The sequence below is a fragment of the Cuculus canorus genome, chromosome 9 (genome assembly GCF_017976375.1).
Source record: "Cuculus canorus isolate bCucCan1 chromosome 9, bCucCan1.pri, whole genome shotgun sequence".
In the NCBI taxonomy this organism is placed as follows: domain Eukaryota; kingdom Metazoa; phylum Chordata; class Aves; order Cuculiformes; family Cuculidae; genus Cuculus; species Cuculus canorus.
This window is the reverse complement of record NC_071409.1, coordinates 9,132,135-9,148,194: the sequence shown is the minus strand read 5'-3', so window position 1 is coordinate 9,148,194 and position 16,060 is coordinate 9,132,135. Positions and strand designations below refer to the sequence as shown.

At 38.2% G+C, this 16,060-nt stretch overlaps 1 protein-coding gene across 2 annotated transcripts in view; it reads right to left on the bottom strand.

The window, feature by feature from the left end:
• The window catches only part of RASA2 (RAS p21 protein activator 2), a 49,769-nt gene that overhangs the window by 12,557 nt on the left and 21,152 nt on the right, over window positions 1-16,060 (bottom strand). Inside the window, exons 6-13 of one of the 2 annotated variants that reach the window (XM_054074437.1) lie at window positions 9,975-10,058; window positions 8,071-8,143; window positions 6,775-6,851; window positions 5,305-5,403; window positions 3,337-3,493; window positions 1,999-2,147; window positions 566-680; window positions 122-196 (exon numbers count right to left, since the gene is read on the bottom strand). In XM_054074437.1, coding sequence (XP_053930412.1) covers window positions 122-196; window positions 566-680; window positions 1,999-2,147; window positions 3,337-3,493; window positions 5,305-5,403; window positions 6,775-6,851; window positions 8,071-8,143; window positions 9,975-10,058 — 829 coding nt within the window. Of the gene's footprint in view, window positions 1-121; window positions 197-565; window positions 681-1,998; window positions 2,148-3,336; window positions 3,494-5,304; window positions 5,404-5,889; window positions 5,916-6,774; window positions 6,852-8,070; window positions 8,144-9,974; window positions 10,059-16,060 lie in introns of those variants that run through there. The other variant, XM_054074438.1, reaches the window with a different exon arrangement.

Sequence of the window (16,060 nt, the reverse complement as noted above, 5' to 3'; positions counted from 1 at the left end):
CCAGAGAACTATACTGCTACTGTAAGTTACTCATTTTCCACTACAAAGAGCTGCTCTTAAAATGTTTTTCTATCAGATTTTGATAAAGTTCAAATTAGGAAAAACAGATCAGGAAACTCACCATATTAATTTCTACATTATCCCCTTCTCTTAATCTGATGGGATCTATTTCACAGGGTTTAGGAGACTCACATATCTGAAACAAACAATACAGCAGAGTTCAACTTCTCAGTCAGAAAGCATGATCCATAATAGCATGCAATAATCATCCTCTATTTTGTGTGTGCCTTTTTACATGGATCAATTACATAAAGTATTACATGGGTAAATTTGACAGTGTGTTAGGGGCTGAAGCAACTGTCATGGACTATTTATTTTCAAGCATCTTGATCATAAATTCCTCCCACCAAACCTAACCGATTATTGCTCAATTTAGCTCTCCTCTATAACCCCCCCCCGCGTGGAGTGATTACTACCACAGGGATTGTAAGAACAATGCCTGTCAAAGGACAGGATACCCCAGGGAGCTAAGTGCCCCGAAAAAGGTTTCAGTGGGATCACCTACCTCATCAATAACAGGTTTCAAAGTGACCTTTAGGTAGTGCTTCCCCACTATTTTCATCATTTCATCTACACACCGAGTTGCTAGTGAGTTGCCTCTGAAGATTGTATTTGCTTCTCTGTAAGAAAATAATTCATTTTGTTTGAACACAGAAAAACAAGAAGCTCAGTTATAAAATCTCATTAATACTCTATCTTGCTATTAAATTACTGATTTTTTGAAAGCATTTTTTCATATATTTCACACAGGAACTTCAGAACCCAGCTTGCAGTGGCACTCCGAAACAGAAAAGAGAATAAACAAGGAACAAAAAAAAACATAAGGAAAAGCCTAAGAGATTTTAGACAAAGGAAGTTATAATCCAGTGCTGAATACGACAAAGAACAACCAGAGAAAATTCCAAACTAATGAAGACTTATACCGCACTGACCGACAATTCTTCCTTCAGTAGTGCCGGTGAAAAAAAATAATCTTAAGAGCTCTCAGTTTTCTCCAACAGCTCCATCTTAAGAGCTACAATAAAGAGAATTTTGCTACACTGCATCAATAAATTCAGACATTTTAACCAAAATGTATTTAATTTAGGGTTATGGTTTTTATTCACAGCTGTTGAAGAAAACTGAGAGCCAGCTGTGCAAAGTAAATCTTTCTAACTGAGAGATTTAGTTTAATCTTCCTTTGTTCAATTATAATGGAAAGGAATGTGTTTAGTATTTTCCATGAGTGACCTCCTTCTGCACAGTTAAATTGTCTCACCTTATTTAAATCTGGAGTAAGTCAGCTTTGAAATGAACCATCTTGTGGTGACAAAATCCCTTCCACATCTCCACAGGACATGACTCGGCACCTCAGTGGCCACTACTCGAGTCTACTTAATTTCTCTCCTAACCACAGAGCTGCGATTTCACAGGCCATACACTGCTGCTTGGAAAAAAACCCTGTGCTTGCTGCTTTCAAGGCAGGCAGGAGGACATGTATGTACTCACAAGGCATCATTGCAGAAAAAGAACACCCCTCATTTAGTCACAAACTAAAGGAAACAAGATTCTTGGCAATTTAAACAATGTTAATACCAATTTAACAGCCAGTAAAATTTGAAAAGTGGCCATATAATGACATTTTAAAATAAACCTCTGTGTGCTCTCAGCCACAACTCCACATTGCTAGCTTGTTCCATTTACCTGTGTATACATGGATCCAGCTCCAAGACAATTATACCACACAGCACACAATCCTTAACTCTGACTTCCAGCTTCTGTATGATTTTAATAAATGCTTTTATAAGCTAGCACTACAAGATGAATGTATTTAGTCAGTTTTACACAATTACAGAAAGTGATTTGACATGCTGATTTATCAATGTTGTACCGTGAAGCTCTGTGGAACTCTGAAAATAACTTAAAAAGACATGACATCACTAAACATGAAATACATACTGGGTGTCCTTCAGATCTAGTTCTGCCACTGCAGCAACAAATGGAACGAGCTTATGGTGGTGTAGTAGCAATCGTACAAGAGGCAGAACAGCATCGTACTTGTCTCGACAAACTTCACTCAGTATGTAGGCAGCAGATGCAGAAATGGGCTGTGAGAAAGTAGAACATAAAACTATGAGTGAAGCAGTAATATGTTCTTCATGTATTTGGTAAAGTACAGATCAAATCTAACAAGATTTTAGACAGCTGCTGAACAAAACATTTCAATGTTTGCCATATAGCAAACAATTAAAAGTTTCCATTCTATAGGAATACTTCATTGAAAATCGGTATTATGTACTCTATACTTGACACTTAGGAATAGAATTCACCATTTCCTCATCCTTCTCGTTCTCCCTAAAGGGTCAGAATACAGATTTGTTAAAAATCCAAGTAAGAGGCAGTTAGCAATTGCTTTCAAATAATGTCATGTATCTTTATCAGACTTTCCAAACTATAGTCAAAGCCCCTTAGAATACAGTTCCTACACTTCGGAAGTGTCTGTCACCATTCTAAAGCTGGGAATTCCAATGCAAAACCCAGTCAAGTTATTTCATTTAAGCAAATGAAAAGCAGCTGCTCACTACCACGAGCTACATACTCAGCTCCTCCTGAATTCCAGTGAAGTAGTATTGAACTATAAACTAGCTAAAATTTTAGTCACAATCTGCCTCCTCGTTACCTTTTTTCTCCTCTGCCAGTACTGCATCAACACTGAAGTAAAGAAAGGCTATAAAAGACCTAGGAATACAAAGCCTGGTTACTATAATTTGAATCCTGCCTCAATGTCTAACCATCTATCACACTTCCTCTTTGTCACCTTGTCCGCATGAGGAATCCAGTCGTGCTGATTAACATAGCAGCAAAGAGAGGCGATGCAGCAGAAGCGGAATTAGAAATCAATTCTGAAGCAGACCATTTTTGGTGAAGGCGATTATCTGCCTTTCAGTGCCAATAACGCCCCGGTAAACCGCTAAATCCAGGGGGCCAATGGCAGCCAGTGGGAAAAGAGAATACTGAAAAGAGCAACACCAATGAGAAGAAACTATTTTATCCCTTCCAGTCATGCAGCACAGATTATTCACTGTCTTTGCTGGTTCTTGTAAAATAAGAAGAAAATCTTGGTAGTAGGAGCAGAAGTAAATGTTCTGCAAGCTGCTTATCTGGCTGTGATAGAAGTGATTCATGCAAAGGGACAAAACCATTCTCCAGAGAGGTGTAATTCCCATTGTCTTACACAGGACTGCATCATTGAAGTTTTCATTTTAATAGAGTATTCATTTTAATTTTTAAATGTACCTGAACTTCTGATGATTTTAGCAGCAAGTTTCTCAGAGAAGTGTAGTATTCAGAAGGAAGAACACAGTCTTCAGTGTAACAGATATTTAATCTAAGTGATCCCAAATCATCAGTTTTAGAAGACTTGTTTCCATTTTCTCTTGGCTGAAGTAAGTACCTGAAAACAACAGGGCAACCCCAAAATATTAGATTCACACTTCATTAATTCGACTCATTCTAAAAAAATGAAAGAAATTCTAAGATAATCTCATTTCATTAGTTCAGTACACATTAACCAAATGTGAAAACCAGCAATAAGATTCATGTTAAAAAAACTGGGACACGAAACAAAAAAAAAGGAGCAGCATTTGTCAAGAATTTAAATGGGCTAGTCAGACACCAGTAAAAATAGATAATATTAACAGGCTGCAATCCTGAGAGACAAGTGAGATTAAAGAAAAAAAACCCTGTGCTTTCTTTATACTCTCAATACAAAATACAGTAATTCTTCATTCTTTTGCTGTAGTTCTACTGCATTCCAACAGGAGGGGCAGCCCTACAAATATTTTTAACAGCTTTGGGTGTCACATTATGGTTCCAACATTCATCTCAACAAACTCAAATCATATCTTCCAATATTCTTTTACAGCCATTTATACTTGTACTTCTACAATCAAGAGATCAGACTTATTTTAATAATCAGACGCATCATCCACGAAGGCACGCTAAGGTAAAGTAAAACGGATTTACGAGAAGAATCTCTACTTGACAGTATGACTCTTAGGCTTATTTTCCCAACATCGAGGGCTAGCGACACCTTTATCTACCATATTTCAGCTTTTATCTGCCATATTTCAGCTGTAATCAGAAACATTTCATGTAAATTAGAAATAGCATAAATTACTTAATTTAATAATGGAACTATTTTTGATAAGCACATCATAACTGGATATGAGGATGTTCAATGCAAGGTATGTCTACAAAGTGTATTAGCAAACTTCTATCAATACTTCAAGTGACATGAGTCACGTTAATTAAAGAAGCTATAACATAATACACTGGTAATAAGTCCATGGCAACGCCACCTTTCTCTCAACACATTGTGAACAGAGGCATATCATTAGGTTAATACGGTTGCATCTGCCCACGCAACACTACAGACTTGGGGAAGAGTGGCTGGAAAACTGTCTGGTGGAAAAGGCCATGGGGGTGTTGGCTGACAGCATCCCTGAAGGTGTTTAAAATGTGTAGGTGTGGTGCTTAAGGACATGGTTTGGTGGTCAATGTCTTAAGGGTCTTTTCGAACCAAAACAATTCTGTGATTCCTGCCACTAAGCATTTGGGACAGTGAAGGGGCTAGAGATTGGCTCCTGCTTGCAAGAAGTTCAGAAGGAAAGTTGCTGCTATGTTATAAGCAGAGATCTGTCTCTCCTGAATTTGCTTTTATACCTTAAATTTCTAGCTTTTAAACTTGTGTGTCAGCTCCCCTGAAACAACACTGGGTTGGTTCCAGAAGATACTTTCTGAATCTCCCCAATTAAAAAAAAAAAAAAAAAAAAAGCAGCCACACTTAGTGATTATTTTAAAATAAACTTTTCGTCAGTCACTCTGGAAGCCTGAGTTCGGAATTTAACTACAAGTGATGCAGTTCTGAGAGGTTCCAGGTTTTCTGGTTAGGCTGAAAAGCACACACAGATCACTAAAATCATGCAACCTGACTGAAAGGAAGTTCCTTCCCTTTCTTCACTCTCCGCACATTCCCCTCAAACCCATGAACTCTGTTGTGGAAGTGGGCAGACTTGGGGAACAGATGAGCTAAAAGTATCCTCTGGCAACGTTAACATATCGAGGGAAACTTTCTAGAAAGAGGTTTTACCTAAACTAGAACAAGACAACATATTTTAATGGATAGTTAGAATAAAACATATCCTTTGCAAGGGAAGATTTGCAAGATAGAAGCAAATTCACTTGAGAGCCACTAGTTCTCACCATGCTTGAAAGGAATCATTTCTTAACACCTTCACGGGAACTTTAATTTCTCCTAGAAAGATGTCTTGTACCAAGTTTCCATTATTCCATAGGTCAACCCTGAAAATAAGAACATAGTTTAATTATTCTTCTCTGGAGAGAAATAAATATATTCCAGTTAAAGGTGACTGCCTCACAGCACTCATCCACATGCACGCAGGCAGGAAGTGTTAGAAATCTCACTCCAGTCTAATTAAATCAAGAGGAATCAAACGAGTGGCTTATTAAGCCATAAAGAACAGATAAAGAAAGAAACAAAGTTAGACTTGCAGAGCTTGCATCAGTAAATAAAAGTGAAATCAGCAACATACGTGTATTCTGAGCAACCTCCACCCCCGAACTGATCACATTTCTTCTCGGGTAATCCAGGCGAAATTTTTAACCAATATACTTACACATCCCTACCTAATTGCTACAGTTTGGCACACCGCAATGCCACACCAACACATGCGCTTGTTTTTTCCAAACAGCAGCTCATATGCTTACAACCTCAAAAGGAATCACAGACTCCAGACATGCACCTTGGCTTTTTCTGTTGCTTCTTACCTCTCTGACATTTCTGACAGACAGCAGTTGTTAAGAAGAACAAAAAAAATTAATACTAGATTTGTTTGGGCATGACTATTTTTCTAAATATATTTGCATCCATAATGAAACATACAATTCAAATTAAGATTTCATGAGGCTAAGAGTTAAAAATGTACACACTGAGTTAGTTCTATAATGGCTATTAAAACTAAGCACTAAATTCTTCTTCTGATGCCTGTTAGGAAACACGTGCTAATCTTGAGATTTTGTCATTCAGCAGATTTGGTGCATGTATGTGCATGAGCACAACAGACAAAAACTGAGTACAGAGCCTCTCAACTGTTCAAACTACACAGCACAAAAACAGACAGACCTGCTCCGAGGACAAAGGAGCAAAATAGGAGAATACACTTGGAAATATTCTTTGCATTTACAAGGAAGAAATGCAACACAAATGTTCCTCTAAGCAGCAATGTGAAATTGTAAGAATCTCATAATAGAGGCTTTTCTCTGGTTTTGGTAAAACAGCCAACTCAATTTGAAACCGTAGACTATCATCACTTATGCTGTCATCCTTCAGTACATGTTCTATTATCAATACTCTGCCCAAACTAACATATGGTGATAAGCAGTCCTCATATCTCTGTAATCACAGGCACAGGAAACCAGTCTAGGCCCTTAGATACACTCTACCGCTACTTACTTCAAAACATACACCCTCATCTTTAGTAAGAAACAGGCCAAAAAATTGAATAATTTATATTTTAGAGGGATATTTTCTACAAGTCTGATCAGGAAGTCCCTAGAGTTACGCTAAAATAAAATGGTTTTTATTGCTTTGATGATAAAATATTATGATTTACTAATGATAAAATAAATCACTTTCTAACCTACATAACTTACCTGACTTCTAGTTTTTCAATATCTTCTTCTTCCACCTGAAACTGGGACTTTTTCGTGTAACTGCTGGACCTGGTTACCTGCAATTAAATTCCTCCCATTAACACATTATTTGCTGCTGTATTACTGATGTCAAAACCCAAAGAAAGCATTGCCCCTAACACCAGTAAGCAGTAACTGTTCCTTTTAAAAAGCAATAGGTTCAGCTCACCAAACAAACTGCCTTTTGACAAATATCAGGTCAAGAAGGGTTCGTGGTGGAGCCTGAAGAGGGCTAGCTGATATCTAAGAGCATATCTAAGGGAATTATAGTATAGATCTATTTAAAAAAAAAACCAAGTAGGAAGTATGATATGAAATGGGTAAAAATGTCATTGGTTATGAATGTCATGAAACTCAAGAAAGCATTAAATTTAGTTCTGAGATGTTTAAGGAAACAACAATTAAGAAATCCACTCTTCTTGCCCCACTTTTACCATAACTGTAACCTCTTAATTCTAATTCTTATTTCTTGGCTGACTGCATTCTCAATTCAACTCCAATAAATCAGAAGTCACAAAATTATCGGAGTGGTCTGGACCACAAGGTCAGCCTAGTATCTTAAGCAATTAAATTCAGTATCTTGAACAGGCCAACTGAACGTGCTGTATGTTGATACTCTAGCATGGAACGATTTCTCATTAAAATTCCACAGCAGGACCAGAATCTATACAAACACAGTAAATTATTATACATTTGAGGCACATCTAATAGCTGTACTATTTCCAGCTCTCAGCTGAACAGTATGGTATGCTAACATGCAAATGTACTTTTTATTATAGAGACAAATCAGATTGAGTCGTGCTCATAATTTGGTTACTGCAGGGTAACCCATGTAGAGCTGAAATAAAATCCTAAATAACAAAAGTTAATTTACTTTTTAATAAAATAATGAAATTAGCATTTTTTGATCATTTTTTAATTAAAGAAATAAGTTGGGTTTTTTTCCAGCTCAATGTTCTTGAAGATATTGAAATTTAATTCCACAGTTTAAAGTTCTTTCACAACTCCTAATGGCAACAGATGCTACATAAAGTGATTCAAGATAACTAATTACCTTCACATATGTGATTGTGAGGAAGGGGAATGTTACTGTCTGGCAGCCCCCAGAAATTTAAGTATGTCACTCAGATCTGAGAGCCTAGCAAAAGCTCTTCAATTTACTCGAAGAGAGCTTTCTGCATTAGGTCCTGCTACACAGCTTGCTTAAAAATACTTGAAGGGTTGCATAAACAGGCAGAATACCACACAAAAAGTTACCTCAAAATAAAATGTTTCGTTAAACTGCGGATTGCTTGTTTTCTTCTTTACTTTGGTCTTCTTTTGGTCATTCCTGTTCCAATGTGGTAAAATTTTTACCATAGACAACTTAAACACACAATTATAAAGACATTCTATTGTCAAGAAAGACCCATGCATTTCACTTACAATATTTTTTGTCACTTTAGAGATCACTTTGATCAATAAAGAAAAGCTTAAAGTGAGTTCATCTTCACAACATAGTTAGAAAAGTTAAAATTTCAAGTGCTGTTTCTAGCTAATCGTGCATCTGCTCAGCTCAAAGTTTCATTTCACAAACTGGTACAACTTACACACGTTGATTACAGCAAAAATTTCTCAAGTGTTTCAAACCTGAGTCTGCAGACAACTTCTTTACCACCACCTATGGGATACCAGCATGGTTTTCCTCATCTGCTTTATTTTCCCTGACTGTTTTGCTGGGGAAATACCCACTACTTCATTACAGACAGGCTTCCACCAAGTCACTGAATGCTTTCCTTGGAAGGAATCACCGCTAATGCTAGAAGCTCAAGAGCATGGGGTCAAACAAAACAATTGCTGCCCACTCCCTTGTGTTTCATATAGATTTTCTTAATATATATGTATAATTTTAGACATTTTATAAAAGAATACAGTCTTATTTAGTCAGTAAAGGGATATGATTGCATAAAAATGCTTTCTAAAAGAAACAAATATAAAATGTGGGCAAAAAGCAGACGAGGGGGAAGAAAAATTGTCCTAGGCATCAACTAACCGTTTTCACACACTGGCTGTATAAATATTCCAGTCATGGTACATGAATCACACCTGCATGAGACTGGAAAACCATAATCATGAGCTTCTGTCAGATTTGCACATATATTCCCACACTAAAAGGATGAATATTCTGTGCGACCAATACTCACCCAGTCCCATACGCACCACAGAATTCAGACAGAATTTATGTAAATTACCTTCTTTGGCAATCGACACCACGTTTCCTAGGTGCCATGGTCTGATCTCCCTAGTCCTCTTAACAAACCTAACCAACTTAAACAAAAAATATCCACCCACTAAAAGAACCTCAACCCAAACCTAAAACAAATATGCAATCATATATTTCCAAGGAAGAAAAAATGCCCCAGTCAGTCAGAGCTTACTCGGGGACAACCCTTTCAAAGTCTTTAGCACACACAAGTTTGACAGATGACATCTGGCACTGTGCTCAGTGGCAATCTGTCAGTACTGGAGAAAGCAGATGGACTTGCGTTTCATGTTGCAAAAAAGAAACACTTGAAACATAGCTTCAGTTTAGATGCTGTTGGGCAGGGACGTGCAGATAGTGACTGTATGGGATACAGGATTTCTCACTGAAGAAAAATCTCAACAGTTATTCAGGACTACCGATCCAAAAAAAAAGGAGATGTTTAAACTGTGGAGACCTTCAGCAATATCCTGAAGGTGTCGGTATCAGAAAAGTCTCACTGGAATCCGCACTCTCTTGATTTCTCACAACCGTTAAACATTTTCTGCAAGTAAACTCGCACATTAAGAAAAACAGGGGACAGAGAAGGTGGGTAAGCAACTCACCCTATCATCCCACGTGGCAATTTGGCAAAAAAATTTATTAAGTACAGTGCAGCTATCAGTACCAAATCTGAGAAGAATGAATGAACTGATGGGTAAGTGGCTTCTGACTAGTGCAAGTTATTCAGCCCGACCAAACTCCTTCACAATCTTGAGAGTATGGTGGAGAGAATACAGTAGCAATGGAAGATTTGATGTACACAGAAAGCATTTAAAGATTTTTCTGTATTTTAAAATTTTGCTCAAAACCTATTACTTTCTTTTCAAGTTTAAGATTGCAGTATTTTAGAGTCAGTAATATTATATTAAAATGTTACCTGGAAGGTCCTACAAGAGAGACTGTTGCATAAGGGTCACAATTCTGTCCATTTATTAGCGGCAACCCATGGCACTCCTTTATGCTACAAGGAAAAAACAATGAATTGATCAGTAAAGCAAAGTACCTGGCTTAAAAACAACCCAAACAAATAACCCAAAGCATCTTTTTTTTGAAAAATTAAATTATTAATCCCTGCTCTACTACACACTCACAGATCCGTTGACCCAACATAACGTGTGTATATGAAGTAGATCATAACTACAGAACTCCGGATGGCAATACAAGGTAACACTCAACTATACAGACTTATGAGACTCTGAACAGAATTCTTAGAATTTCTTCAATAAAGACACTCCAGCGTCACACACGCATGGCAAAATCCTAAGTAAAATAAACTCCCACGCTAGGGGAAACCGCAGACTTCATGAACTTTCAATTTTGAGAAACTGGCCCACAAAAAGCTTTTTGGCCTCATCCACATGGCAACAACTACATTTGGAAGGCATTAAAACTGATTCTAATATTTTGTTTCAGCTAAAATACATTCTGAGTTGAGTAAGCTGAGAAATGCAATGGCATATCCTGAAATGTTATTTAAAAGTAAGCATCACAAAACCATTAGTACGTTGTCCCAGCATGTCTAACTTCCATCCATGCTACTCAGCCACAAGGAAAAAAACAGTTTATCATTTAATTTTTGTTTAAAGTCTATTTTCAAACTGTTTTCACAACAGTGTGTGATCGGGGTTAAACAGCCCTTTAAAAACAGTTTTCTTTCGTAATTCGTATGGTAAGCTCTAAGTAGGTGTTTAACTAGTACCTAGGCCACTGTTCACCACTTCTGATGCAAAAGAGACAGATGGTTAGAAAGTGACGCTCATGAAGACAAAGACACCTTTTCTGGAGGCTCCCAATCTTTACCGATCACCACAGCAGCAACACTACTAGAAACAGAGCTGGGTCAGCAAGGTGACTAACCTGCAGATGCTGCCCACGTGTCAGTATTAACTAAATACAGATGGAACAACAAAAGTACAGCAAAACAGTTTGTAAGTTTAGAGCAGAAACCAGACTTTCAAGCAAAATGATGCTCTAATGTAGCCATTCAAACTGTAGTACTTAGTACAGCAGATTACAAAATTTCATAAGCAAGTCAAATGAGATCTGAATGTTATAGTCCTGTTCTGTCTTTTAAAAATGATCTATAATGTATTGCAGGAATTTAACTAAATTAATGCAAATAAGTTTTGGTTGCCATAACTGGTCAGTTCGAATAAAATCAAAAACCTATGTAACTTAAGGAAAAAATAGGCTTTTCTGCTCTAAGTTCATGTAAATAATCAAGTATATGTTCTAATACTGCAATGTGGAATATTAGGGTGTGCAGTTCAAGTTATAGCTAAATAGAGCAACAGCAGCTACACTCTTCTGTAAAGTAAGTGCTTTCAGTACCATGGAAAAACAACATTAAAAGATAACAAGAGTTGCAAATTCAAACACAAGCAGGGAAAACAGACACCAACACTCCTGTGCTGCCTCACAACTCCACCCTCTTTGGAGTATGCACAATTATGAACCAGATGGTATTCCCCCCGCCAAGTCCCTTTGTCTTAGTCAGTTCAGGGAACATTTAGTGCTGAACCACGGCACAATCATTTGTTATTTTTCTTCCAGTTCTCAGGCACGTGGCCTTCAGCATTTCAATAATTTTTGAATCACAATGCACCCCACAGTGGTTTCAAACCCACCCTTTAAATGGGTTTTTGAAACATCCAGTTGTTTCACAAGCATTAATTGATTCCTCCTCCAACACACACATGACACAGAGGAATGGCAACAAAACTAAACCGTCTAGACTTCTCAGTCTTTTGGGGGATCTGACTTGAGGAAGCAACTCCGTCAGGCATTCCGTGGCACCAAACACAGTCCCTGCAGCTCCCAGGTCTGCAGTCTCAGGAGTGCAGCACTAACAGCCTCAGCCTGAATCTCTGAAAGTCTTCACAGCAGTTGGATTGAGTAAAACGTTTCTTGAGTAAAAGAACACCACAATTTCTCTCCCTACAGCCTGTGTAACATTCACCAGGCTCCTCGATTATTTCTCTGGCAAATAGGTGTTAGTCCTACAGAAAGCAGTTTCTTTCTCTGTGTATGAACCTTCTCACCCTTTCCCTGATTACCGAATGAATGACCTGCATACCTGACATAATGATCCTGTGGGAAAACTGTGTATTATCCTATCAACAAAAACCGATCGCAATGCCCTACTTCTGCTTACAGAAACAGCTCGTTTGGGCCTCTCCAGTCTTCTCACAGATTGACCACAACACACACAAACTAAAGGAAGACTTGTTTGTGATTCTCTGCAAGCTGAAAAATATTTTACTAACAACTACAGTCTTGCAGCAGAACGAGAATCTCCGGATTCATCATATCGAGCTGTCACTTCACGCTGATTTCATGCTCCAGTCAGTCTCCCTGTGTAGGCAGTCCTAGCACGCTCTTCCCATCTCCTGCCCAAGTCCCAGGTCTCTTTCTTAGCTTAGACAGCTCACCCTGTTCCACCATCTCAAAACCAAAACCATACTCCAGTCCCTCATCATCAACCCCTAACATTCCCCGATCTTCCCTTTTCAGACCCACCAGGCTTAAGGTTTCTTTCATGCAGTCAGCTTCAGGCAGGTTGTCCCACCACACAGCTAAGGCACAAAAACCAGTGAGCCTCCTCTTTCTCTCACCCTCCAGCCTTGCATCTATTGCCTAAGGGGACCCTGTTAACTAACTTCAGAAAAAGCTATTTATGTTTCAAGCCAGTTTTCAATCAGTTTGGCAACCTGGACTAACCCAGCCACGCAGCAGACCTCACAAGCTCCATGCAAGGCAAGGAGCCATTAAGGGTCAGGAGTCATTAAATCAACTCAGCACTATCCAAGTGGATTGTGCTCCCTAGGACTGAATATATAAGACTGTACTATTGCAGACAGTTTTAAACTACTAGACAAACAGCCTCAGGTAAACATGCTTAAAAATGTTTGAAGATGTTTGAAGTGGCTCAATAACGGTACACTTAACAGAAATGGAAAAGTGCAACCTCAACAAGTTCACCAGCTAGCAAATCTCCCAGGAACGTTGCCCTTCCCCAAAGAACCAGGCGAGTGCTAGGACTGCAACCCCCTAAAACAGGAACACAAACATCCTCCCAACAGAAAACAACAACAAACAACCCAAACACTCGCCAAGCGAAACCCAAAACAACACTAAATATACAATTCTCTTCTGATAACCATAATAAATATATTGGCACCACATGGTAAACACTTCCGCTTTGGTAAAAGGTTTCAACTATCTAATCCGGCACAAACACTTTTCATTCAAAAGGTATAAATACAGAGTTCGAAGCAGCAGACAGGAAATTAAAAGCCTCTGATATTTTAAACTACTACATCTTTACATAAAGTCTAAGCAACAGCTAACAGAAGGACTTTTGTTCTTTTTTTAAACTACTGATCAGTAACAGTCCAGCACAAGAGATCTTTCAGTTGACATTCATTCTTGCTTCACATCTCAATAGTTTGTTCTGCAAGAGAAGTTTCATACAGGAAATGTGAGTCTTTCAGACACAACTGGCATACATTCAGCTCATAAGATGGAAATAAGACCTTAAAAAGACACAGCCCACAAGAAACGCGCCCCTCGATGAGTGAGGGACTCTACCTCCACTATTCAAATAAAAGAAAGTCCAAACACAGAAACTAAATAACTGCAGCCATTAGGGTTTGTACACTTCATAAAAGTTATGTTCCCTAGAATGACTTCATGTGAGCACTAACAAACAGAAACAAACTGACAGGTCAATTTAAGATAGTACAGTGCATTATTTATTTAGAAGAGTGCAAAAGAAAAGACGATCTAGCTGTAATAGCCATTTCTGGGCTTGTTTTTACAGCCTCCCAAAGAGGAGAGCTGCAAGCAAGTATTTTTTCAAATGTGCTACTATACACGCCGTTGTGGTTTTGAAACAAAGAGCCCACACTGAGTCAGCAGTTAATCTATTGCATTATCTTTTTCCCCTCCCCATTCACACATTAGAAAAGGAAGCAACTAGTACTGGAGACAAAACAGTTTTAATTCAGAAACGGTCTGTGGGTGGAACTGCATGAACTTTAATAACAAGTTTCCAATTAATACAAAAATTACGTATAGAATGAAGGCTTAGCCCACTGTAAGTGGGCTCTAAGACAACCCTTTGCCAAACACAGGCAAACTTTACGCCTGGACTTCAAAAAAATAAGATAAGCAAGTACATATCTTAATTTTACTTTTTCCAGGGGAAAAAATGGTATTTTGATATGATGTTTTTAGAATGCTTATGCAACCCGAAAGCCCTAGGTGGCTTTGACAAGTCCCATCTTAAAGTCAGCCATCATTTCCACCCCCTATCCCACCCCTGCATCACGTAACACCACAACTGACTGATCTGGTCACTGACTATCTTGTCCTTGACCATTTTTTGTCCACTTGAGCCAAAGAAAGAAACTTCCAGTTCCTAAGAAGTGTGGGGGTTTTTGATACTGACAGTTGGCAAAATATTAATATTTAACCTTGACCAAGCTTACTTCCATTACTGAAAGTTGGGGAATTGAACCCTAATAAGGATCCAAATTAAAGACAAAACCAGAAGGGAGTGGGTCAGGGGATAGAGGACAAATAGAAAGAAACATGAAGAATTGCACTCCTGGTTTCCTTATACAATAACTGACCATTCCTTTGTCAGATAAAGCAATACTTACCTTTCTAACATCACATGTTCGTTTCTCAACAACTTAATGTTTGGAAAAACTGGTTTTACTATACACACCAGCATGAGAAACAAAGTCTGCCTTCCTCTTCCATTTAGCCTCTTGGCTACAATCAGCAGCAGCTCTCTATCATCCAAATCTTTTAAACTTTTAAAAACTGCTTCCTACTGGGATTACCTTCAGGCTTTAAATCCATCCTCATCACAAAACCCATCTAGAAGACCAGCAAAATAGGCTGCTAAAGCCATGTCTACAGAATGCAAATAATAGGACTCCATCTCCTAATCAGGTCTAATCCCATTACTTTGGTTCAGCCACAGACAAAGGGCTGATGGTGGACTCCAGATAATGGTCAAAATCACAACTCTTCAGTTACATAATATCATCTGTGTGCTTGACATGATCTTTAATTTTGTTTTGTTGCTATTTTTCATCTTTGTAGAACTCTGGACTCTCAAAGACTACATGGTGGAAATCCATTAGAAACTCACCTACACACAGAAGCCAGCATAAGGCTCTAGAACTCTCTTCTACAAAACATGTAACTGGCGAAAGTTTAAAAGCTGTCCTGTCTAATTATATTGAGAGAGTATTAATTTCAACATGAGGTAAAACAAGGCTCTGAAAGGCAAGTAGCACAGCTTGTATTTTAAGAATTATTTTTTTTTTCCTTTGGCCAACACTTTTTTGGGTTTGGACAGATCAAGAAGAGGAAGGAACAGAAATATATGCCCACTCTGCCTTTTTTGACTCAATCACAGCTCTGCTACTTCCTATCTTTCAGCTTTGTTAAAGGAGTTACTAATACGGTGACACCTCGGGGCCTGGTGACTAACAAAACACAGCAGCAAGTGCCCCACTGACTAATTATCCTCGGGAACTTACCAAATACGCAGACTTATAGAGTTGAAATTTTCTATTAAAGAATCTCACATGTGTATTCTGCAAGTTCCTCGCACTTTAAGATCAAAAGGGTCTCAAAAACACCTTCACATCCATTCCTATACTACTACATCCAGTGAGAGATTCATTTCTCATGCTCTCCCGTGTGCATCAAAAAATACATTTATGTACAATATACCTCTTATACAGTCAATTATTTAAAGGCTATCAGCATGTGTATTAAAATGCTACAAAACATTTTTAGTTTAAGGAACTCTGGTGCATTTCATAATCTCTGATGAAGACAAAAGTACTGATGTAATACCACAGTGTTTAACGCACAACCCTTTCCCACGTGTCAGTGAGTGGGCGAGAACAGCAACCACGAGAGAACCCTGGCTTCCTT